The sequence below is a fragment of the Somniosus microcephalus genome, chromosome 22, assembly GCF_052327205.1.
Source record: "Somniosus microcephalus isolate GS21.2 chromosome 22, FLI_Smic_1.0, whole genome shotgun sequence".
Taxonomy (NCBI): Eukaryota; Metazoa; Chordata; class Chondrichthyes; order Squaliformes; family Somniosidae; genus Somniosus; species Somniosus microcephalus.
The window spans coordinates 54,476,549-54,495,193 of NC_141008.1; the positions used below are offsets into that span (position 1 = coordinate 54,476,549).

General features: G+C 47.0%; 1 protein-coding gene across 1 annotated transcript in view; it reads right to left on the minus strand.

The window, feature by feature from the left end:
• Positions 1–1,107: 1,107 nt before the first annotated feature.
• The window catches only part of LOC147102392 (multidrug and toxin extrusion protein 1-like), a 79,022-nt gene continuing 61,484 nt past the window's right edge, over positions 1,108–18,645 (minus strand). Inside the window, exons 15-17 of the mRNA XM_085964779.1 lie at positions 17,199–17,293; positions 10,788–10,869; positions 1,108–5,260 (exon numbers count right to left, since the gene is read on the minus strand). Coding sequence (XP_085820905.1) covers positions 5,061–5,260; positions 10,788–10,869; positions 17,199–17,293 — 377 coding nt within the window. The 3' untranslated portion in view covers positions 1,108–5,060. The remainder of the gene's footprint in view (positions 5,261–10,787; positions 10,870–17,198; positions 17,294–18,645) is intronic.

Genomic DNA, 18,645 nt, shown 5'->3' on the forward strand with positions numbered 1-18,645 from the left:
GGGAACAAAAATCGGGTGATACATGTAACGGGCGGTGAATCCACTATCGCTCGTTTTACACGATCACCAAAAGTAAAAATGACCCCCCTTGTGTTTATATAGAGCCTTGATAACGGCAAACCATCCCAAAGCGATTCACGCATGAATTACATTTGAAGTGCAGTGACTGCAGTCAGGTGATTTGTTAGCTTGTCTGGGTGTTTAGAAAGACACTTTGCACCTTGGTGCTGGAAAACCCATCGATCTCTGTTGGTCTGGAGGGAGGCTTTTAAAAATCAGACCATCAAACCAAACTTCAGTCAGGTAGCCAAGTACTGTGAGAAGGTTGAAAAGATGGGAGACTGCAGGGAGAGATATTACATAAGAACGTAAGCAGGAGTAGGCCATTTGGGCCCTCGAGCCTGCGCCGCCATTCAATAAGATCATCTTCTACCTCAACTCCACTTTCCTGAACTATCCCCATATCCCTCGATTTCCTTAATATCAAAAAATCTATCCATCTCTGTCTTGAATATACTCAATGACTGAGCCTCCACAGCCCTCTGGGGTAGAGAATTCCAAAGATTCACCACCCTCAGTGAAGAAATTTCTCCTCATCTCAGTCCTAAATGGCCGACCCCTTATTCTGAGACTGTGACCCCTGGTTCTAGACTCCCCAGCCAGGGGAAACATCCTCCCTGCATCTACCCTGTTAAACCCTGTCAAGAATTTTGTACGTTTCAATGAGATCACCTCTCATTCTTCTAAACTCTAGAGAATATAGGCTTCATCTACTCAATCTCTCCTCATAGGACAATCCCCCCATCCCAGGAATCAGTCTGGGGAACCTTTGTTGTACTCCCTCTATGGCAAGTATATCCTTCCTTAGGTAAGGAGACCAAAACTGTACACAATACTCCAGGTGTGGTCTTACCAGGGCCCTATATAATTGGAGTAAGACATCTTTACTCTTATACTCAAATCCTCTTGTAATAAAGGCCAACATACCATTTGCTTTCCTAATTGCTTGCTGTAGCTGCTGTTAACCTGCACATTCTGACCTGGGCTGTAGGACAGGGGGCAGAGAGATTATTCTGTTCAAGTTAAGTAAGACAACTCACTGGAGTGTGGGTTGTGTTGCATGTTCTTTATTTTGTAGCATTACACAATTATAATTTGTATCCATTGAACTAAGTGACTGATCATATCCATTGCTCGGTATATTTCACCTTACACAATGGAATAAAGCAACTTACAATTTGGACCAAACTTTGCCTCATCTACCGTTAACTCGGCCTGCCTTCAGAGAGGTTGAAGAAGTACACGTGCTTAAGGCACGGAGATCTGGTCCAGATCACTTCAGGTGAGCTTCATTGTTACACTTCTTTGAGGGCATTAGAAATCGACCACCTAGTGTGTGACCGTAGTCACAGGTAGATCAGACCAGGCTGGGGGGGGGGGGGGCAGGTTCCCTTCCTTGAAGGACATCAGTGAACTAGTTGGGTTTTTACAACAATCCAGCAGCTTTCCTGGTCATTTTCTGACGCAAGCCCCCAAAATTACCAGATTTATTAAGTTCACAACTTACCCTAGTGGGTTTTGAGCTCGCATAGTCTGAGCTGCAAGTCCAGTACCAGAACCACAGTCCTTCTCCTTCCTACATCCTCACTGTGGTGAAATCATCTTTTATTGCCATCATCCTTTTATAGTTAGCTCATTCTTTCCTTGGACCTCAAAAGGGAACTCCCCATCTTCCTCTCTCAATCTACAGACATGTAAAACCAAAACCTATGTCACCTAATCACCAGTTCCTGATTTACCTGATTACCTCAGTTGTTCTTTTCTGCCTTGATGTTGTGATGATGTGTTTTTTTTTATATTCGTTCCTGGGATGTGGGCGTCACTGGCAAGGCCAGCATTTATTGCCCATCCCTAGTTGCCCTTCAGAAGGTGGTGGTGAGCTGCCTTCTTGAACCACTGCAGTTCGTGTGGTGAAGGTACTCTCAGAGTGCTGTCTGGGAGGGAGTTCCAGGATTTTGACCCAGTGACGATGAAGGATCGGCCAATATATTTCCAAGTCAGGGTGGTGTGTGACTTAGAGGGGAACTTGGAGGTGGTGGTGTTCCAACGCGCCTGCTGCCCTTGTCCTTCTAGCTGGTAGAGGCCATGGGTTTGGGAGGTGCTGCCAAAGAAGCCTTGGTGAGTTGCTGCAGTGCATCTTGTAGACTGTGGGCTCTGTGCCTTCACCTTTATATCTCAATTTTTTTTTTAATCTCAAAAAAGGAGTCAAGAGTTGCCAGAGCTCCACCTCAACATTGTGTATCGATCTATAAGGCTTATAGTTAAAAAAAAAAAATTTGTTCATGGGATGTGGGTGTCACTGGCAAGGCCGGCATTTATTGCCCATCCCTGAGAAGGTGGTGGTGAGCCATCTTCTTGAACCGCTGCAGTCCCGTGTGGTGAAGGTCCTCCCACAGTGCTGTTACAGAGGGAGTTCCAAGATTTTGACCCAGCGACGATGAAGGATCGGCGATATACTTTCAAGTCAGGATGGTGTGTGACTTGGAGGGGAACTTGGAGGTGGTGGTGTTCCCATGCGCCTGCTGCCCTTGTTCTTCTAGGTGGTAGAGGTTGCGGGTTTGGGAGGTGCTGCCAAAGGAGCCTTGGCGAGTTGCTGCAGTGCATCTTGTAGATGGTACACACTGCAGCCACAGTGCGCCGGTGGTGGAGGGAGTGAATGTTTAAGGTGGTGGATGGGGTGCCAATCAAGCTGGCTGCGTTGTCCTGGATGGTGTCGAACTTCTTGAGTGTTGTTGGAGCTGCACTCATCCAGACAAGTGGCGAGTATTCCATCACACTCCTGACTTGTGCCTTGTCGATGGTGGAAAGGCTTTGGGGAGTCAGGAGGTGAGACTTCAGACGGTTTCTCCTTCCTGTTGAACTCTCTGTCTGATTGTGCTATGCTCCGGCTCTATGACTCTTGTTTAAGTGTTATCTTAGCCATTATTTGCTGAACTAGGATTGTTGCAGCATGCATCAAGCAGAGAAAACTGTGACTTCCTCATTAGTACAGTGGGACTAACTCCCCTGCTCTTCTGCAAGACTCTCCATGCTCTCAGCATCCATTAGGGTCAGCTTTGAGAGAGATCGATCCTCGTTAGAGTTGTCTCCAGCTGCACCCTATCGTTATGATGCCTGATGTGCAAAAACAGCTGCTGAAATGACCCTTAGCAGGCAAGCCACATGCCAATACATGAAATACAAGTATGTTTCCCTTTTGGGCGTGCTGCACTGTCGGAGGTGCCGTCTTTCGGATGAGATGTTAAACCGAGGCCCCGTCTGCTCTCTCAGGCGGACGTAAAAGATCCCGTGGGCACTATTTCGAAGAAGAGCAAGGGAGTTCTCCCCGGTGTCCTGGGCCAATATTTATCCCTCAACCAACATCACAAAAAAAAACAACAGATTACCTGGTCATTATCACATTGCTGTTTGTGGGAACTTGCTGTGCGCAAATTGGCTGCTGCGTTTCCTACATTACAACAGCGACTACACTCCAAAAGTACTTCATTGGCTGTAAAGTGCTTTGGGATGTCATGTGGTTGTGAAAGGCGCTGTATAGGAGATGTGCGAGAGTGGTCTGAGGTGACTCCCTCGCTCTGGTTTTCCCTCCCTCTCTGCAGGGAAGTATCTCCCTTCCACTCCCTTCAGCAGCATGGTTAGACTGGGACTCAATGTGCTATAAGTTTGTGGTTATGGCACTTAGAAACCCCAGTGCACTGGGACAATGCGTTAACGCTGAGCTTAAATTTTGACGCGACTTCCTCGACTTGGATTTTGCGGTGACACAATAATATTACCGATTGAACCGCATCAATAAAAGCTAAACGGAGATTTGTAAGTAACCGGAGGCTGGAACAGCAAGGTCAATGACAGGGAATTCAGCCTCTCTGTTTATGGCTCCGCAATGTTGCTTCCTGATTGCTGACATATACAGATTTCCCTAGCCATCATGGAACAAAGGGAAAGTTTGTAGAAAACAGTTGTTCAACCATTGCTGCAAGAGCTAGGAAATCCGCCTTGCAATGTGAACAGGGCGGATTCCACAGCAAGTTAGACCACTACTCCTAATTGAAGTGGTTTTCTGTACAATATAAAGCAAATAATTAATGGAACAATAGAGTTTGTAGTTCAAATGGCTGTTGTGACTCTTGGAATATAATACTGCATATTCTAGGGTAACTTTTCAATCACTATTTAACATCACAAGATAAGGAACTGTGCCCAAAGCTCACTAAAACTTGGGAGACAGATAGACACAATGAAACAATCCTTCGTAAAAAAGATTTTCCCTCATGTTGCCTCTGGTTCTTTTGTCAATCATTCAGATTCAGTGTATTTATTTTCACACAACAATAATAATAAAGTTTTATAAAAGACAAAACTATTATCATGATTACGCTCTGGTTGGCCCTGCATAGTTTCTCTTCTGCAGATATCATTCATAGAATCATAGAACAGTACGGCACAGGAGGAGGCCATTCGGCCCATCGAGTCTGCGCCGGCTCTTTCGAAGAGCAATCCAGTCAGTCCCACTCCCCCGCTCTTTCCCCATATCCCTGCAATTTTTTCTCCTCCAAGTATTTATTCAATTACTTTTTGAAGGCTACTATTGAATCTGTGTCCACCACCCTATCAGGCAGCGCATTCCAAATCCTAACCACTCGTTACGTAAAAAAGTTTTTCCCTCATGTCGCCTCTGGTTCTTTTGTCAATCATTCAGATTCAGTCTACTCCACTAACCACTCAAAACAACCAAATGCACAAATTTTTCATGAAAGCAGTTGAAAAGATCAAGAACATATCACCCGTATCCGTGTTAAAAGAAGCAACTTCTGGATTCAGGCAGGCAGGGCAGTGTTGCACTTAAATTATGAGGCAGGCAATCCTTTGCCCAGTTTCGGTAGCAACAGTCATGTTCCATGTAAACTTTGACTTGTCAAAAGTGTCACGCCAATTGTTCCCCCTCATGCTGCAGGAAATAACCCGAATCCATGCCTTGTCTCTGCCGATTTCATTGGGGTCTACGTGCCAGTGGGAACAGTAAAGTGAATCGCCAGTCCAATTGCCAGTATAACTGGCCCTGAAAGGAAGGCTAGGCCACGACGGATGATCAGTTGTTTCATGGACAAAATGTCTCCAACCGTAACACCAGTTTCTGCCGCACTGGATCCAATTAGCATTTGTTCCATTTCTGTGTTGCTCTCCACTTCCTCGATGTTTTCTGTAAAGCAAAAATACTACAACAACAACTTGCATTTATACAGCGCAGTTTATATAACGTAGTAAAACGTCCCAAGGTGCTTCACAGGAGTGTTAACAAACATAATTTGGCACCGAGCCACAGGAGGAGATATTAGGACAGGAAGCTCGGTCAAAGAGGTCGGTTTTAAGGAGCGTTTTAAAAGGAGAGAGAGGCGGAGAGGTTTAGGGAGGGAATCCCAGATGTTAGGGCCTAGCCAGCTGAAGGCACGGCCGCCAATGGTGCAGCGATTAAAATCAGGGATGCGCAAGTGGCCAGAATTGGAGGAGCGCAGAGATCTTGGCTGGAGGAGGTTACAGAGATGGGGAGGGGAGAGGCCATGGAGGGATTTGAAAACAAGGATGAGAATTTTAAAATCAAGGCGTTGCCAGACCGGCAACCAATGGCAGTCAGCGAGCACAGGGGTGATGGGCGAACGGGACTTGGTGCGAGTTAGGACACGGGGCAGCCGAGTTTTGGATGAGCTCACGTTTACGGAGGGCGGAAGGTGGGAGGCCGGCCTGGAGAGTGTTGGAATAGTGAAGTCTAGAGGTAAGAAAGGCTCGGATGAAAACCACATTGAAACATGACACGTTCATTATCACACCAGTGGACCAAATTTCTAGGACCTTCAATGACCTCCTCCATGACCATCAGATCCACAAACAGGAGGTGTACATCTTGCAGGATGGTGTGAGCAATGCAAATTCTTGGGCTCCTGGTGATGGACCAGCGAGAGATTCTCCCTTCACTGTATACTTATGAATGTCACGATTTGCGTTTTAATTAAAAGGGAAGAAAAGTTCTGTTTAGGATACTCTCCCATGGTTTAAATGGGGGGGGGGGGGGGGGGGGGGGAACGGCTGTAGAGGAAGTATGCGAAGAAAGTAAACTTCTAGTTGTTTATCCTGATGGAAGCCTTAGGTGCTCCTTTCCCCCCTCCCTCGAGCTGTTCTCGTGACCTGACCTCAGTCCCCATTGGGGCTCCGTTTGTTTCAATGAGAACTGCAATTGCGGACTGGCTGGAGAGAGCTGGTCAGATGCTGCTGACCCCAAGGAAAGACATTACTGGCAAGCAATGTCCCCTGCAGGCTGCACTATGTTCTGTGCGGCCTGTTTCTTTCAACGCGCGGTCCCTTTAAATTTCTGGGCGCGCCCGGTATTTCCGATGTAAAAGCTCGCGAGCGGCCTGCGCGGGACCTTGCAGATTACTGCGCGGCTGTGCACGCACGCAGTTTTAGAGGGAACGCTGCTGGCAAGTCCACGTAGAGTTTCCTTCCACCTTGAGCAACCACTAGACCAACCATTTGTGGGAGGCATTAAATGTCTGCTGAAGCAATGTGCATTATCAATAAATACAGGGATTCCTCACAACCACTGCTTTTGGTTTAATTCAGAAGTTGAGGGGTAAATAGCTGTCGCCTTGTCGCTCTGCAAGAAGTGCATCTCCTGTGGTTGAATCATACAGCTGGCCAGGTGGCTACTAGCCACTGGTCTGATCATGCATCACTCCGACAATTATTTTCTTAACCCGAGTCACGAAAACACAGGTTCAGATTTTAGCCGTGCCATTAATGAAGTTAAGGAAACAGGCTCAGTTTTTTCCCCCCTCTGTTGCTATGGAAACTATCCTCGCCTCCATGCTCTGCTATTTTGTCGAGACAGAGAGAAAAAAAACCCTGAAACTTTCTATGCATAAATACTTTTCCTGATATAGGAACCGGAGGAGGCCATTCAGCCCCTCGAGCCGGTTCCACCATTCAATTAGATCATGGCTGGTCTGTATCTTAACTCCATTTACCCACCTTGGCTCCATATCCCTTAATACCCTTACCCAACAAAAATCTATCGATCTCAGACAGATACTTATACAGAACAGTAGTTACAGAGGCTTGGGAGCAAGTCACTCACCCAACCTTCTTGGTCAGGGAATAAAATGGCGAGTGCAACAAGAGGAAAATTAATTTTATAAAGCTGAATAATTATTAATAATAATACAACTACTACTACAACAATAACTACAACAACTTGTATTTATATAGCACCTTTAATGTTGCGAAATGTCCCAAGGCGCTTTGGAGGCACAATGGTGGGGCCAAGCCAAAAGGAGGAGCTATTAGGAAGGCTGACCAAGAACTTGGTCAAAGAGGTGGGTTTCAAAGAGGTTCTTAAAGGAAGTGGAGAGCTGGAGGGGGTTTCAGAGCGAAAATTCCAGAGTGTGTGACCTAGGTGGCTGAAGACACGGTTGCCAATTATAGGGTGAAGGGGAGACACACAAGAAGGCCAGAGTCGGAGAAACAGAGAGATGAGTGGGGAGCTGTAGCATTAGAGCAGGTTACAGAATAGAGAAGGGGAGGGGGGCGGTGGCGAGGCCACGGAGGGCTTTAAACACAAGGATGAGGATTTGAAACGTGAGGCGTTGGAGCCAGTGCAGGTCGGTGAGCACAGGTTGATTGATGAGCGCAATGAGCAGCGGGATTTTCCATGAGTTGAAGTTTATAGAGGGTGGGGGATGGGAGGTCGATCAGCAGAGCATTAGCACAGCAAGGAAACAGAGAGGTTTGAGAGGCTGTGGAATACTGCACTAGAATTAGTGACTGAAGCGGAGAATATGTCAACTGTTACGAATAGTTAAGATAGGTGATTGAAGGAAAGGGGAACAAAGGGTTTGGGGCACACGAAATTAGGGTTACTCATGACATGGAGGATAAAGACCAACACAGACAGGATGGGCCGAACAGCCTGTTTCCCTGTTAGAATGTTATGTAACGTAGTTATCAATGAGGCCAGGAAGGGAAATCTGGTGGTCATCAATTTAGTGGGAATAGGGTCAAGGGAGCAGGAGCTGGGTCTCGTGGAAAAGATGAGCTCAGGGAGGGCATAGCGGGTAGGGGGGGAGCGAAGCTACAGAGAGACGGGGGTTAAGGGCTAGAGGTGGAAGGTCGGGGAGAAGCAGGAACTCTGAATGCCATTTAGGACTGAGACGAGGAGGAATTTCTTCACTCAGAGGGTGATGAATCTTTGGAATTCTCTGCCCCAGAGGGCTGTGGAGGCTCAGTCGTTGAGTATATTCTAGGCTGAGATCGATAGATTTTTGGACACTAAGGGAATCAAGAGATATGGGGATTGGGCGGGAAAGTGGAGTTGAGGTCAAAGATCAGCTGTGATCTTATTGAATGGCGGCGCAGGCTCGAGGGGCCGAATGGTCGACTCCTGCTCCTATTTCTTCTGTTCAAACAATGTCTATGAATATTACTGTAGGTGTGTCACATTTATCTTTTCAGTTACAATTACATCGAGCGTACAGCACAGAAACAGGCCATTCGGCCCAACTGGTCCGTGCCAGTGTTTATGCTCCACACGCGCCTCCTCCCACCTTACTTCATCGAACCCCAACAACATATCCCTCTATTCCTTTTTCCCTCATGTACTTATCAAGCTTCCCCTTAAATTAATCTATACTACTCGCTTCAATCACTCCCTGTGGCAGCGAGTTCCACATTCTCACCACTCTCTGGGTAAAGAAGTTTCTCCTGAATTCCCTATTGGATTTATTAGTGACTACCTTATATTTATGGTTCTTACTTTTCATATGCATTGTTAAATGTCGTTTTATTGCCACACAATTACTCAAGATCAGCTCGTTTTTATTAACTTATTCAAAACATACAGTGAAATTACTTACTATGGGCTACATAGAGTCATAGGGGGCGATTTTGCCAATGGGGAGCTTTTGGAGGCGGGACTCCCACTTGGCGGGTTTCAGTCCCGCCTCCATCGACTTGTGGCCAACCCACGCTATTTTCCCTTGGTTGACCTTGTTAAGCCCGCCCAGCGGGTTTAGCAGGCCAATTAAGGGAAAGCCGGTTACAGAGAATGTCAGCGTATGATGTTTCACCTGTCAAAAACTTTTGACAGATGAATTGTCATTGTTTGACAGCTCTGTGAAGCTGTCAAACACTGACATTCTCTGTTGTTTGATGAGTCCTTGTATTCAAGACTCATCAAACCTGTGAGCAGAAATTAGATGGTTGTTGCATCGGAGAATGCAGCAGCCATCTGTAATCTCTGCCGGTGAGGTGCGAGAGTCTCCGCATCCCCAACTGTTGAAGCCTGCAGGAAGAAACAAAAGGTAAGTAAACATTTTCTATCACTTTCCACTCACCTCACATACTCATCTCTCCACACTTGCACCCATCACTTACCTCCACAGCGCACTTTTGCACCCCTCTGACCCCCACAGTCCCACTGCTCGCCTCGCTGACCCTGGCGGGGTTTCTCGACATCGGGAAGCCTGCGCCTCTCCTGGAAAAATGGGGATAATCCTCTTAACTACCCATAAACAGGCAGTTAAGTGGCTGTAATCCCCTTCCCGCCTCCAAGGAGACGGGACCCGGCGCGGGTCGGCTATCTGCCTCCTGGGAAGATGGCACGGAGGGGGGGTTGGGGCCGGGATGGGTACCCGCCCCCAGATTCTGCCATTTTCCCGGCAGTCCCGCCTCCATACCTGCCTTCCCAGGGCTGGCAAGGTCGCGCCCATAGAGTCATAACGGCACAGAAAGAGACCATTTGGCCCATCGAGTCTGCATCAGCTCTCTGTAGAGGAATCCAATCAGTCCCATTCCCCCGCTCTATCCCCATAGCCCTGCAACTTTATTTCCCTCAAGTGCCTATCCAGTCTCCCCTTGAAAACAATGAGTGTCTCCGCTTCCACCACTTCAGTCAGCTGAGAGTTCCAGGTCCTCACCATTCGCTGTGTAAAAAGTTTTTCCTCACATCCCCCCTGTATCTCTTGCTCAAAACCTTAAATCTGTGTCCCCTAGTCCTTGTACCATCAACTAGTGGGAACAGCCTTTCCCCGTCTAGCCTATCCAAACCCGTAATAATTTTGTACACCTCTATCAAATCACCCCTCAACCTCCTTTGCTCTAATGAAAACAAATCCAGCTTCTCCAACCTGTCCTTGTAGCTAAGATCCCCCATCCCCGGAACCATTCTGGTAAATCTCCTCTGCACCCGCTCAAGGGCCTTCACATCCTTCCTAAAGTGTGGTGACCAGAACTGGACGCAATACTCCAGTTGTGGCCTAACCAGCGCTTTATAAAGGTTCAGCATAACTTCTCTACTTTTGTACTCAATACCTCTATTTAAGAAGCCCAAGATCCCATATGCTTTGCTAACCACTCTCTCAATATGTCCCGCCACCTTCAGGGACCTATGCACATTAACTCCCAGGTCCCTCTGTCCCTGCACACTCTTTAAAACTGTGCCATTAAGTGTATATTGCCTCTTCCTGTTCCTTCTGCCAAAATATATCACTTCATACTTGTCTCTATTAAATTCCATTTGCCACTTGTCTGCCCATTCTGCTAGCCTTTCTATGTCCTGTAGCAGAATGCTAACCTGTTTACAAGGAAATGGGTATATGGTTTTATTACACAGGGTGCAGAGGAATGTAATGGTCTGGTAAACGGGGAGTGATTTGAAGGGGACATAAAATTCTTGATACCTGTCAAAATATATTCAGCTCGGCCATCAGAGTTGCTGTTTGAGGCGTCCACATCATTCTTCACACCCACGTTAACCAGAGCCTTTAAATAAAGCACAAGACCTTCATTAAAGGGGAAGGAAGTGCCAGGGGAGAGGGTGCATATTCTGTACAAAGAACTCCTTCCCCCACCTCACCCCCACCCCATCTGTATTATTAAAAAAATTAGAGCTATCTGCCAGTTGTTAGAATCATAGATTGATACAAGACGGAAGGAGGCCATTCGGCCCATCGTGCCGGTGCTGGCTCTTTGAAAGAGCGATCCAATTAGTCCCACTCCCCCCTGCCCTCTCCCCGTAAGCCCTGCAAAATTTATCCTTTTCAAGTATTTATGCAATTCTCTTTTGAGAGTTATTATTGAATCTGGTTCCACTGCCATGTCAGGCAGAAAGGGACAATTACTCCAACAGTTATGAAGACCTGGCATTTATGTGTTTTCATGTTGCTCCAGTAACATGCACCATGGGGTGCTCCGTGAGAGCCCTGTAGGTAGCGCCGTTAATTTCAGTGGGAGTTGGCATTTCAAGCCAACTGGCAGACCAATCTCAAAGTGCCCTGCAGTAGAACGTTTTTAATCGCTGGCGGAGTACGGCGGTATGGAGAGGGGAGCCTCTCGTCCCATCTACAAGATGCACTGCAGCAACTCGCCAAGGCTTCTTCGGCAGCACCTCCCAAACCCGCGACCTCTACCACCTAGAAGGACAAGGGTAGCAGGCACATGGGAACACCATCACCTCCAAGTTCCTCTCCAAGTCACACACCATCCTGACTTTGAAGGATCGGCCGATATACTTCCTAGTCGCTGGGTCAAAATCCTGGAACTCCCTCCCTGACAGCATTGTGGGAGTACCTTCACCACGCGGACTGCACCGGTTCAAGGCGGCGGCTCCCCACCACCTTCTCAAGGTGGGTAATAAATGCTGGCCTTGCCAGTGACGCCCACATCCCGTGATCGAATAAAAACAAAGTTTAAACCCAAATACCAGAGGCAAGCAGCTAACCAAGCAGCAGCACCCAGACTGAATTGGTTGGGATTTTTTAAAATCCCATTTTTAAAAGGAGCATTTTACTTGTTCGATTTATCACACAGTGTCTCAGAGCTTCACTGTTGGAGAAACCAAGAAAGACTTGCATTTATATAGCACCTTTCACGACCTCAGGATGTCCCAAAGTGCTTTACAGCCAATAAAGTGTAGTCACTGTTGTAGGAAACGTGGTTGCCAACTTTGTGCACAGCAAGCTCCCACAAACAGCACTGTGATAATGACCGGATAATCTGTTTTATTGATGTTGGCTGAGGGATAAACATTGGCCCAGGACACCGGGGAAAACTCCCCAAGCTCTTCTTCGAAATAGTGCCATGGGATCTTTTACATCCACCCGAGAGGGCAGACGGGACCTCGGTTTAACGTCTCATCCAAAAGACAGCACCTCCGACAGTGCAGCACTCCCTCAGCACTGCACTGGGAGTGTCAGCCTAGCTTTATGTGCTCAAGTCCCTGGAATGGGACTCGAACTCCCGACCTACTGACTCAGAGGAGAGTGTGCTGCCCACTGAGCCACGACTGATGTGACCAAAGCCTGGCGGCTGGCCCACTGTCAACTAGAGAGAGTGAGCCTCGACCTCTGCCAAACACTTTCCGGTGGCCAGCTGGCGAGGGACATCAGCAGCGGTGTGGGAGCACACGTGGACTATCGGCCGCGCTGCTGTGTGTGGCACGAGGAAACAAAGGAACAAAAAAATACATACATTTTCAAAAATTATGTCCTAACTGATGTAAGAAAAAGGAGGCTTACCATCAAGTAACTTTAAAGTAAGCTTTAAGTAACTTATAAACACACTATATACAAGAGAGGTCTTTACCATGCCTCTGGTAGAAGCCTCTTACAATACTGAACAGACCAGTATTTATACCAGTCCAACAGGAAGTGACACATGACAGGAAGTGAGGTATGTACACAGTTCATAGTTCATAGTTCACAGTTCACAGTTCACAGGAAGTGATGACATAACTTCCCGGAAGTTATTATTTTTATCACATTCTTCCCTCCTGCAGGTTTAGGAGGCTGTGGTCTACCTTTTGGTCCGCAGCCGCCGAACAAGGAAGAGTCGCACCCGTTTGGATTCCCGTCGTAGAGGGTCGCTGGTCCGCTTACATGCGGTTGGCCATTGGTCAGAGTCCGTGTGGCCTGGATTGCCCTGTGAAGGGTCGGGGAGATCATGGCTTCGAGTACGAGCCCCAATAGGTTCAAAGTCAGACTGCCTCTGTTCAGAGGGAGGTGCAGAGCTGGTCTGTGGCGGACCAGCACTTTCATGCGTGGTACTGGGAGGGTCGCAACCTTGAGCACGGGGTTCTACCGGCACCAAGCTAGTTGGTGTCCGATCAGGATCCTGGAGAGGGGTACCCGATAGGTCCCAAGAGTTTCCTGGTGAAATGCCATCACCCGATGTCCCACTAAGTCCTGGTGGGCAGGGAGCCAGATCCCGTAATGATACGGTAGATTCTCGGCCGTCGGAATATCGTATGTTTGCATAGGTGGGGTTGGCATCGGTTAGTTCGACCTCATCTACAAGAGGGTCATTTTTAGACGTCCGAACGTATCTTCGGAGTAATACAGGTCCAGGAGTAGTTAGCCATGACGGGAGTGATGTCCCATGAGATGAGCGACGCTGGAATCCAAAGAACCGCTCATGAGGTGTAGTATTTGTGGCTGTAGAAAGCAGGGACCGTATAGAGTGCAATGCATCCGGAAGCACTGTTTCCCATTGCTGGTCTGGTAGGCCCCGAGATCTTAAAGCGAGACGTACGGAATTCCAGATGATACCGTTATACCTCTCTACCTGCCCATTTCCGATGGGATGGTATGGTGTTGTTTTGCTTGTAGCAATTCCCCGTTCTGAGAGGTAGTCCTTGAGTTCCCTCGACATAAAGGATGGACCCCGATCTGAGTGAATATAAGCCGGCATGCCACAGAGAGAAAATACCTGCTCAAGGCAGCAGATTACTGTGGACGCCAGCATATTGGAGCAGGGGAAGGCAAACGGAAAACGTGAATATTCGTCGATCATGGTGAGCAAATATGTGTTCCGAGTTGAAGAGGGCACTGGGCCCTTAAAATCGATGCTAAGTCGTTGCATCGGTTGGGTTGCATGTATGAGTATACCATCTGAGGGGCGGAAGAACTGAGGTTTTAATTCCGCACAAAGCCGGCATTCTGAGCATATTTTCTTTACATCTCCAGTGGAAAAAGGGAGATTCTGTGATCGTACGAAATGTAGCATGCGCGTAACGCCAGGATGACACAAACCATTGTGGACATCCATGAGAGTGGAGGATGACATAGTGGAGCAGAATGCCCGTGTGAGGGTGTCCGGGGCCACATTCTCCTTGCCAGGCCGATAGAGAATGGTATAACCAAAAGAGGCCAGTTCCATCCTCCAAAGTTGTATTTTATTATTCTTAATTTTGGTTCGCTTTCGATTATCGAGCATGAAGGCGACTGATCGTTGGTCCGTGATCAATGTAAAGTGCTGGCGAGCTAGAAAATGGTTCCACTTCCGTACTGCCTCTATGATGGCTGTGGCTTCTTTCTCAACCGGAGGATAATGTAGCTCGGCACCTTGTAAGGTCCTGGACATAAATGCTACAGGACGACCTTCCTGATTCAGAGTAGCCGAGATCGCCACCTCCGAGGCATCACATTCAACCACGAAAGGGAGATTCTCATCAATGGAGTGAAGAGCCGCTTTCTCCAACTGTTTTTTGAGAAGGTTAAAGGCTGCAACAGCCGCTGTTCCCAGTGGAAATGATCTAGCATGCAGCAAGGGTTGGATTTTGTCCGAAAAATGAGGAATCCATTTAGCGTAGTATGCAAACAGACCGAGAGCCCGACGTAAAGAAGCCGGATTCTTAGGTGACGGGAGCTCTTGGAGCGGGCGAAGTCTTTCTGGGTCTGGCTGAATGATACCATTGCCTACGCAGTAGCCAAGGATGTTGATGGTCGGTTGCGACTCAACAGATTTGGATTCATTCAGGGTCAAATTACGGCGATGGAGGGCGTCCCGAAATTTTTGGAGGTTGGAGTCGTGTTCCTGTTGATCGTGACCTGCAATGGTAATGTTATCAAGATAGGGAAAAGTGTCCCTTAGGTTTTCCTGCTTAACCAGGCCATCCATTGCCCGTTGAAAGACAGCCACTCCATTAGTAACCCCGAATGGGAGGCGACGAAATTGGTACAGCCGTCCATTAGCCTCAAAGGCTGTGTACTGCTTATCTGAGACCTTCAAGGGTAACTGATGATAGGCACTTTTTAAATCGTAAGTTGAGAACACTTTGTATTCGGCCAGTTTATTAACCATATCATCAATGCGTGGCAATGGGTAGGCGTCCAAGTCGGTATATTGATTGATGGTTTGCGAATAATCGATGCATAGTCGCTGTTTGTGAGGTTTTAGAGGGTTCTTGACAATGACGACTTGAGCCCGCCAGGGCGACGAACATGGTTCAATGATATCCTCTGCTAGAAGTCGAGAGATTTCAGCCGCAATAAAAGATTGGTCTTCCTGATTAAAGCGCCGCGATTTCGTTATTATCGGTTGGCATTGAGGCGGAATACTGGCAAATAATGAGGGTTCATCAAGTGAAGCTGCTGATAATGCACAAAATGGTAATTTAGACGGTATATTAGAAATAGTAAGTCCGGGTTTGGATCCACCAAACTCAATGGTGAGTTTCTTATGCTGTTTTTGGAAGTCCAGTCCTAAGAGGAGATCACTACATAAGTCCTTGAGCACCGAAAGTCGGGTGGAGGGATACATACGACCATGAAGTGTCATATCAACAACACAAAAGCCGGAGATTCTGGTATTAAGTGATGACTGGGCCATCGCAATTGCCTGGTCCGATGGGAAGACATGTAGTTTCAATTTCGCAACAATCTGTTCCTTAATGAAACTATCAGTACTTCCTGAGTCAATTAAGGCATCTAAGGTATGCCCTTTAATTGAAATTTTTGTGGCTGCATGAGACAGGTTCTGTGGGCAAGCAGCTGTAATTGGTGTCGTTGCACAGAGAGTGGCTGAAACTCTCGGTGTGCTTCTTCGGGAGAGAGCTCGAGAGGAAGCTTGATAGGTCCTAGCTGGAGCATCTTGATAGGCCCTAATTGGGGCAGTTCGGTAGGCCTTAGCTGGATTGGCCCTCGTAGAGGCCCTTGATAGGCAAACTTTAGCAAAGTGTCCTTTTTTCCCGCAATAACTGCAGATTGCATTGCGAGCAGGGCAGGTTTTCCTAGGGTGAAAAGCATCTCCACAAAAGAAGCATTCCTTCCTAGATTGCCAAGAGGCTGCTAAAGTGGGGTCGTCCTCCTCTTCTTCATCAGAATTATCAGAATTAGATTCCCCCATGATAGGGTTCACCTGAGACCGCTTGAATTGTCTGGTTGCAGCTACAGCAGCAGATCGAGATCTGGGCAGCTGATAGAGGTCTGCATTTCTCTTTGCCAAATCCAGTGAACAAGCTAGGTCAAAAGCTTTTTGTAGCTCAAGTGTTTTACTTTCTAGTAGACGCTGGCGTATAAATGGAGAGGCAATCCCGCAGATGAAAGCATCACGAATCATTTCTTGGCGGTACAGCTCAGCTGAGGCTGCCTGAAAGTTACAATCTACGCTGAGCCTGCGAAGTTCTTGCAGGAATTCGTCAATTGATTCCCCTGGCCCTTGTCGGGCTGTGGCCAGTAGATGTCTAGCATAGACCTCATTTGGGGTCTTGGCATACAGTTTCTTAAGTGCCCGAATCACCTCATCGTAATTATCCCATTCATCAACATATTCGAACACTTTTGGGGTCACATAATTGATAAGTATCTTCAATCTAGCAGGAGCATCCGCTTCACATTCATCCAGAAAATTCTCAAAAGTACGGTACCAATGTTTCCATACCCTGCCAGCTGCTGGTGCATTCGGGTCCAAGTCCAGACGAATAGGTCTAAGGATTTTCTCCATGATGGGTGGTTCCCTGGATCCTTAATTCCGAGTTTGTCCGAAGGTCTAGTATTCGTGAGTGTAAATACTAAGTTACTTAAATTGATGTAAGAAAAAGGAGGCTTACCATCAAGTAACTTTAAAGTAAGCTTTAAGTAACTTATAAACACACTATATACAAGAGAGGTCTTTACCATGCCTCTGGTAGAAGCCTCTTACAATACTGAACAGACCAGTATTTATACCAGTCCAACAGGAAGTGACACATGACAGGAAGTGAGGTATGTACACAGTTCATAGTTCATAGTTCACAGTTCACAGGAAGTGATGACATAACTTCCCGGAAGTTATTATTTTTATCACACTAACTAATTTCCTTTAACTGCTTTTACCTCATCAGATGCTTTGTTCCAGTTCATTTTGTAAATCAGTGTCTGGAAAAACATCATTTGCATAACCACAGATACAAACATCCCAGACCAAAGACCTGCAAAACAGTAAGGGTCGCAGTGAACAGATTTACTTGCAGGGCCTTTTTATCCCCTTACTTGATTTTTAAAAATATTTGTACTCAGGATCTGACACTGGGAAGGCCACATTTATTGGCCACACCTAATTTCCCCTGAGAAATTTGGGCTGCCTTCTATAGCAATTGTTTGTAGAATTAAGTGGCTGGCTGGCCCAATCCAGAGGCCATTGAGAGTCAAGCACATGGTGTGTGGGACTGGAATCACATGCAGGTCCGGTTAGGTTGTTCATATATATATATATATATATATATATATATATATATATATACACATACATAATATACAGGAAACTCTTTTATCCGGCACCGATGGGACCGGCATGTTGCCGATTGATCAAAAATTCCGGATGACGGAGAGGGTTATCTACCGAGGCTATTTTTAACAAAGAAAAATTTAAAAATCAAGAAATGTGCAGTATACAGTAATTGGGTACTCACCTACAGAATGTTGTGTTAAATGGATGGTGGAAGATGCTTGATTAAGTACAGTACTGCCAGTTGAGGGTAATGCAATGCAATGACTGCCAGCAGCGTGGGAGACACACAGTAGCCCTGTAAAATGGCGGATCAGAAGCGCCTACCGGCAGCGCGGGAGAGTCAGACTCCTGTTATTGAGGTGTTCCGACTTCCGATAGCGCCAAGAAGCCGAGTAGTGGCAGTTTGGAGAACTACCCCCACTGACTAACTCGGCCACTGCGGGAGACTCGGACTCGGCAACATTGCCGGTTATTGAGGTGTTGTTTTCGGAGTGAGAATTTTGCCAGTTAATAGAGAATTCCGGATATTTAGGTGCCGTCTAAATGAGAGTTTCCTGTATATAATGTTATTCCTGAACTCTTGTTACAACTTGGTACAGTGGGATTTGAAACCACAACCCTTAGGTTATGATACTGGACGAGTAACCCAAGTGCTAGTTGCCCTTTAGTACTTTGCTCAGTCAGATGCAAGTCTAGGCAGTGAGTGTCGTAAGAACATAAGAAATAGGGGCAGGAGTCGGCCATTCGGCCCCTCGAGCCTGCTCCACCATTCAATAAGATCATGGCTGATCTTCAGTCTCAACTCCACTTTCCCCACCCTACCCCATATCTCTTGATTCCCCTGGAGTCCAAAAATCTATCTATCTCGGCCTAGAATATACTGAACGACTCAACATCCACAGCCCTTTGGGGTAGAGAATTCCAAAGATTCTTAACCCTCTGAGTGAAGAAATTCCTCCTCATTTCAGTCTTAAATAGCCGACCAGTTATGCTGTGGCCCCCTAGTTCTAGACCCCCCAGCCTGGATATACAGTGTCGGCAGGGTATTCAACC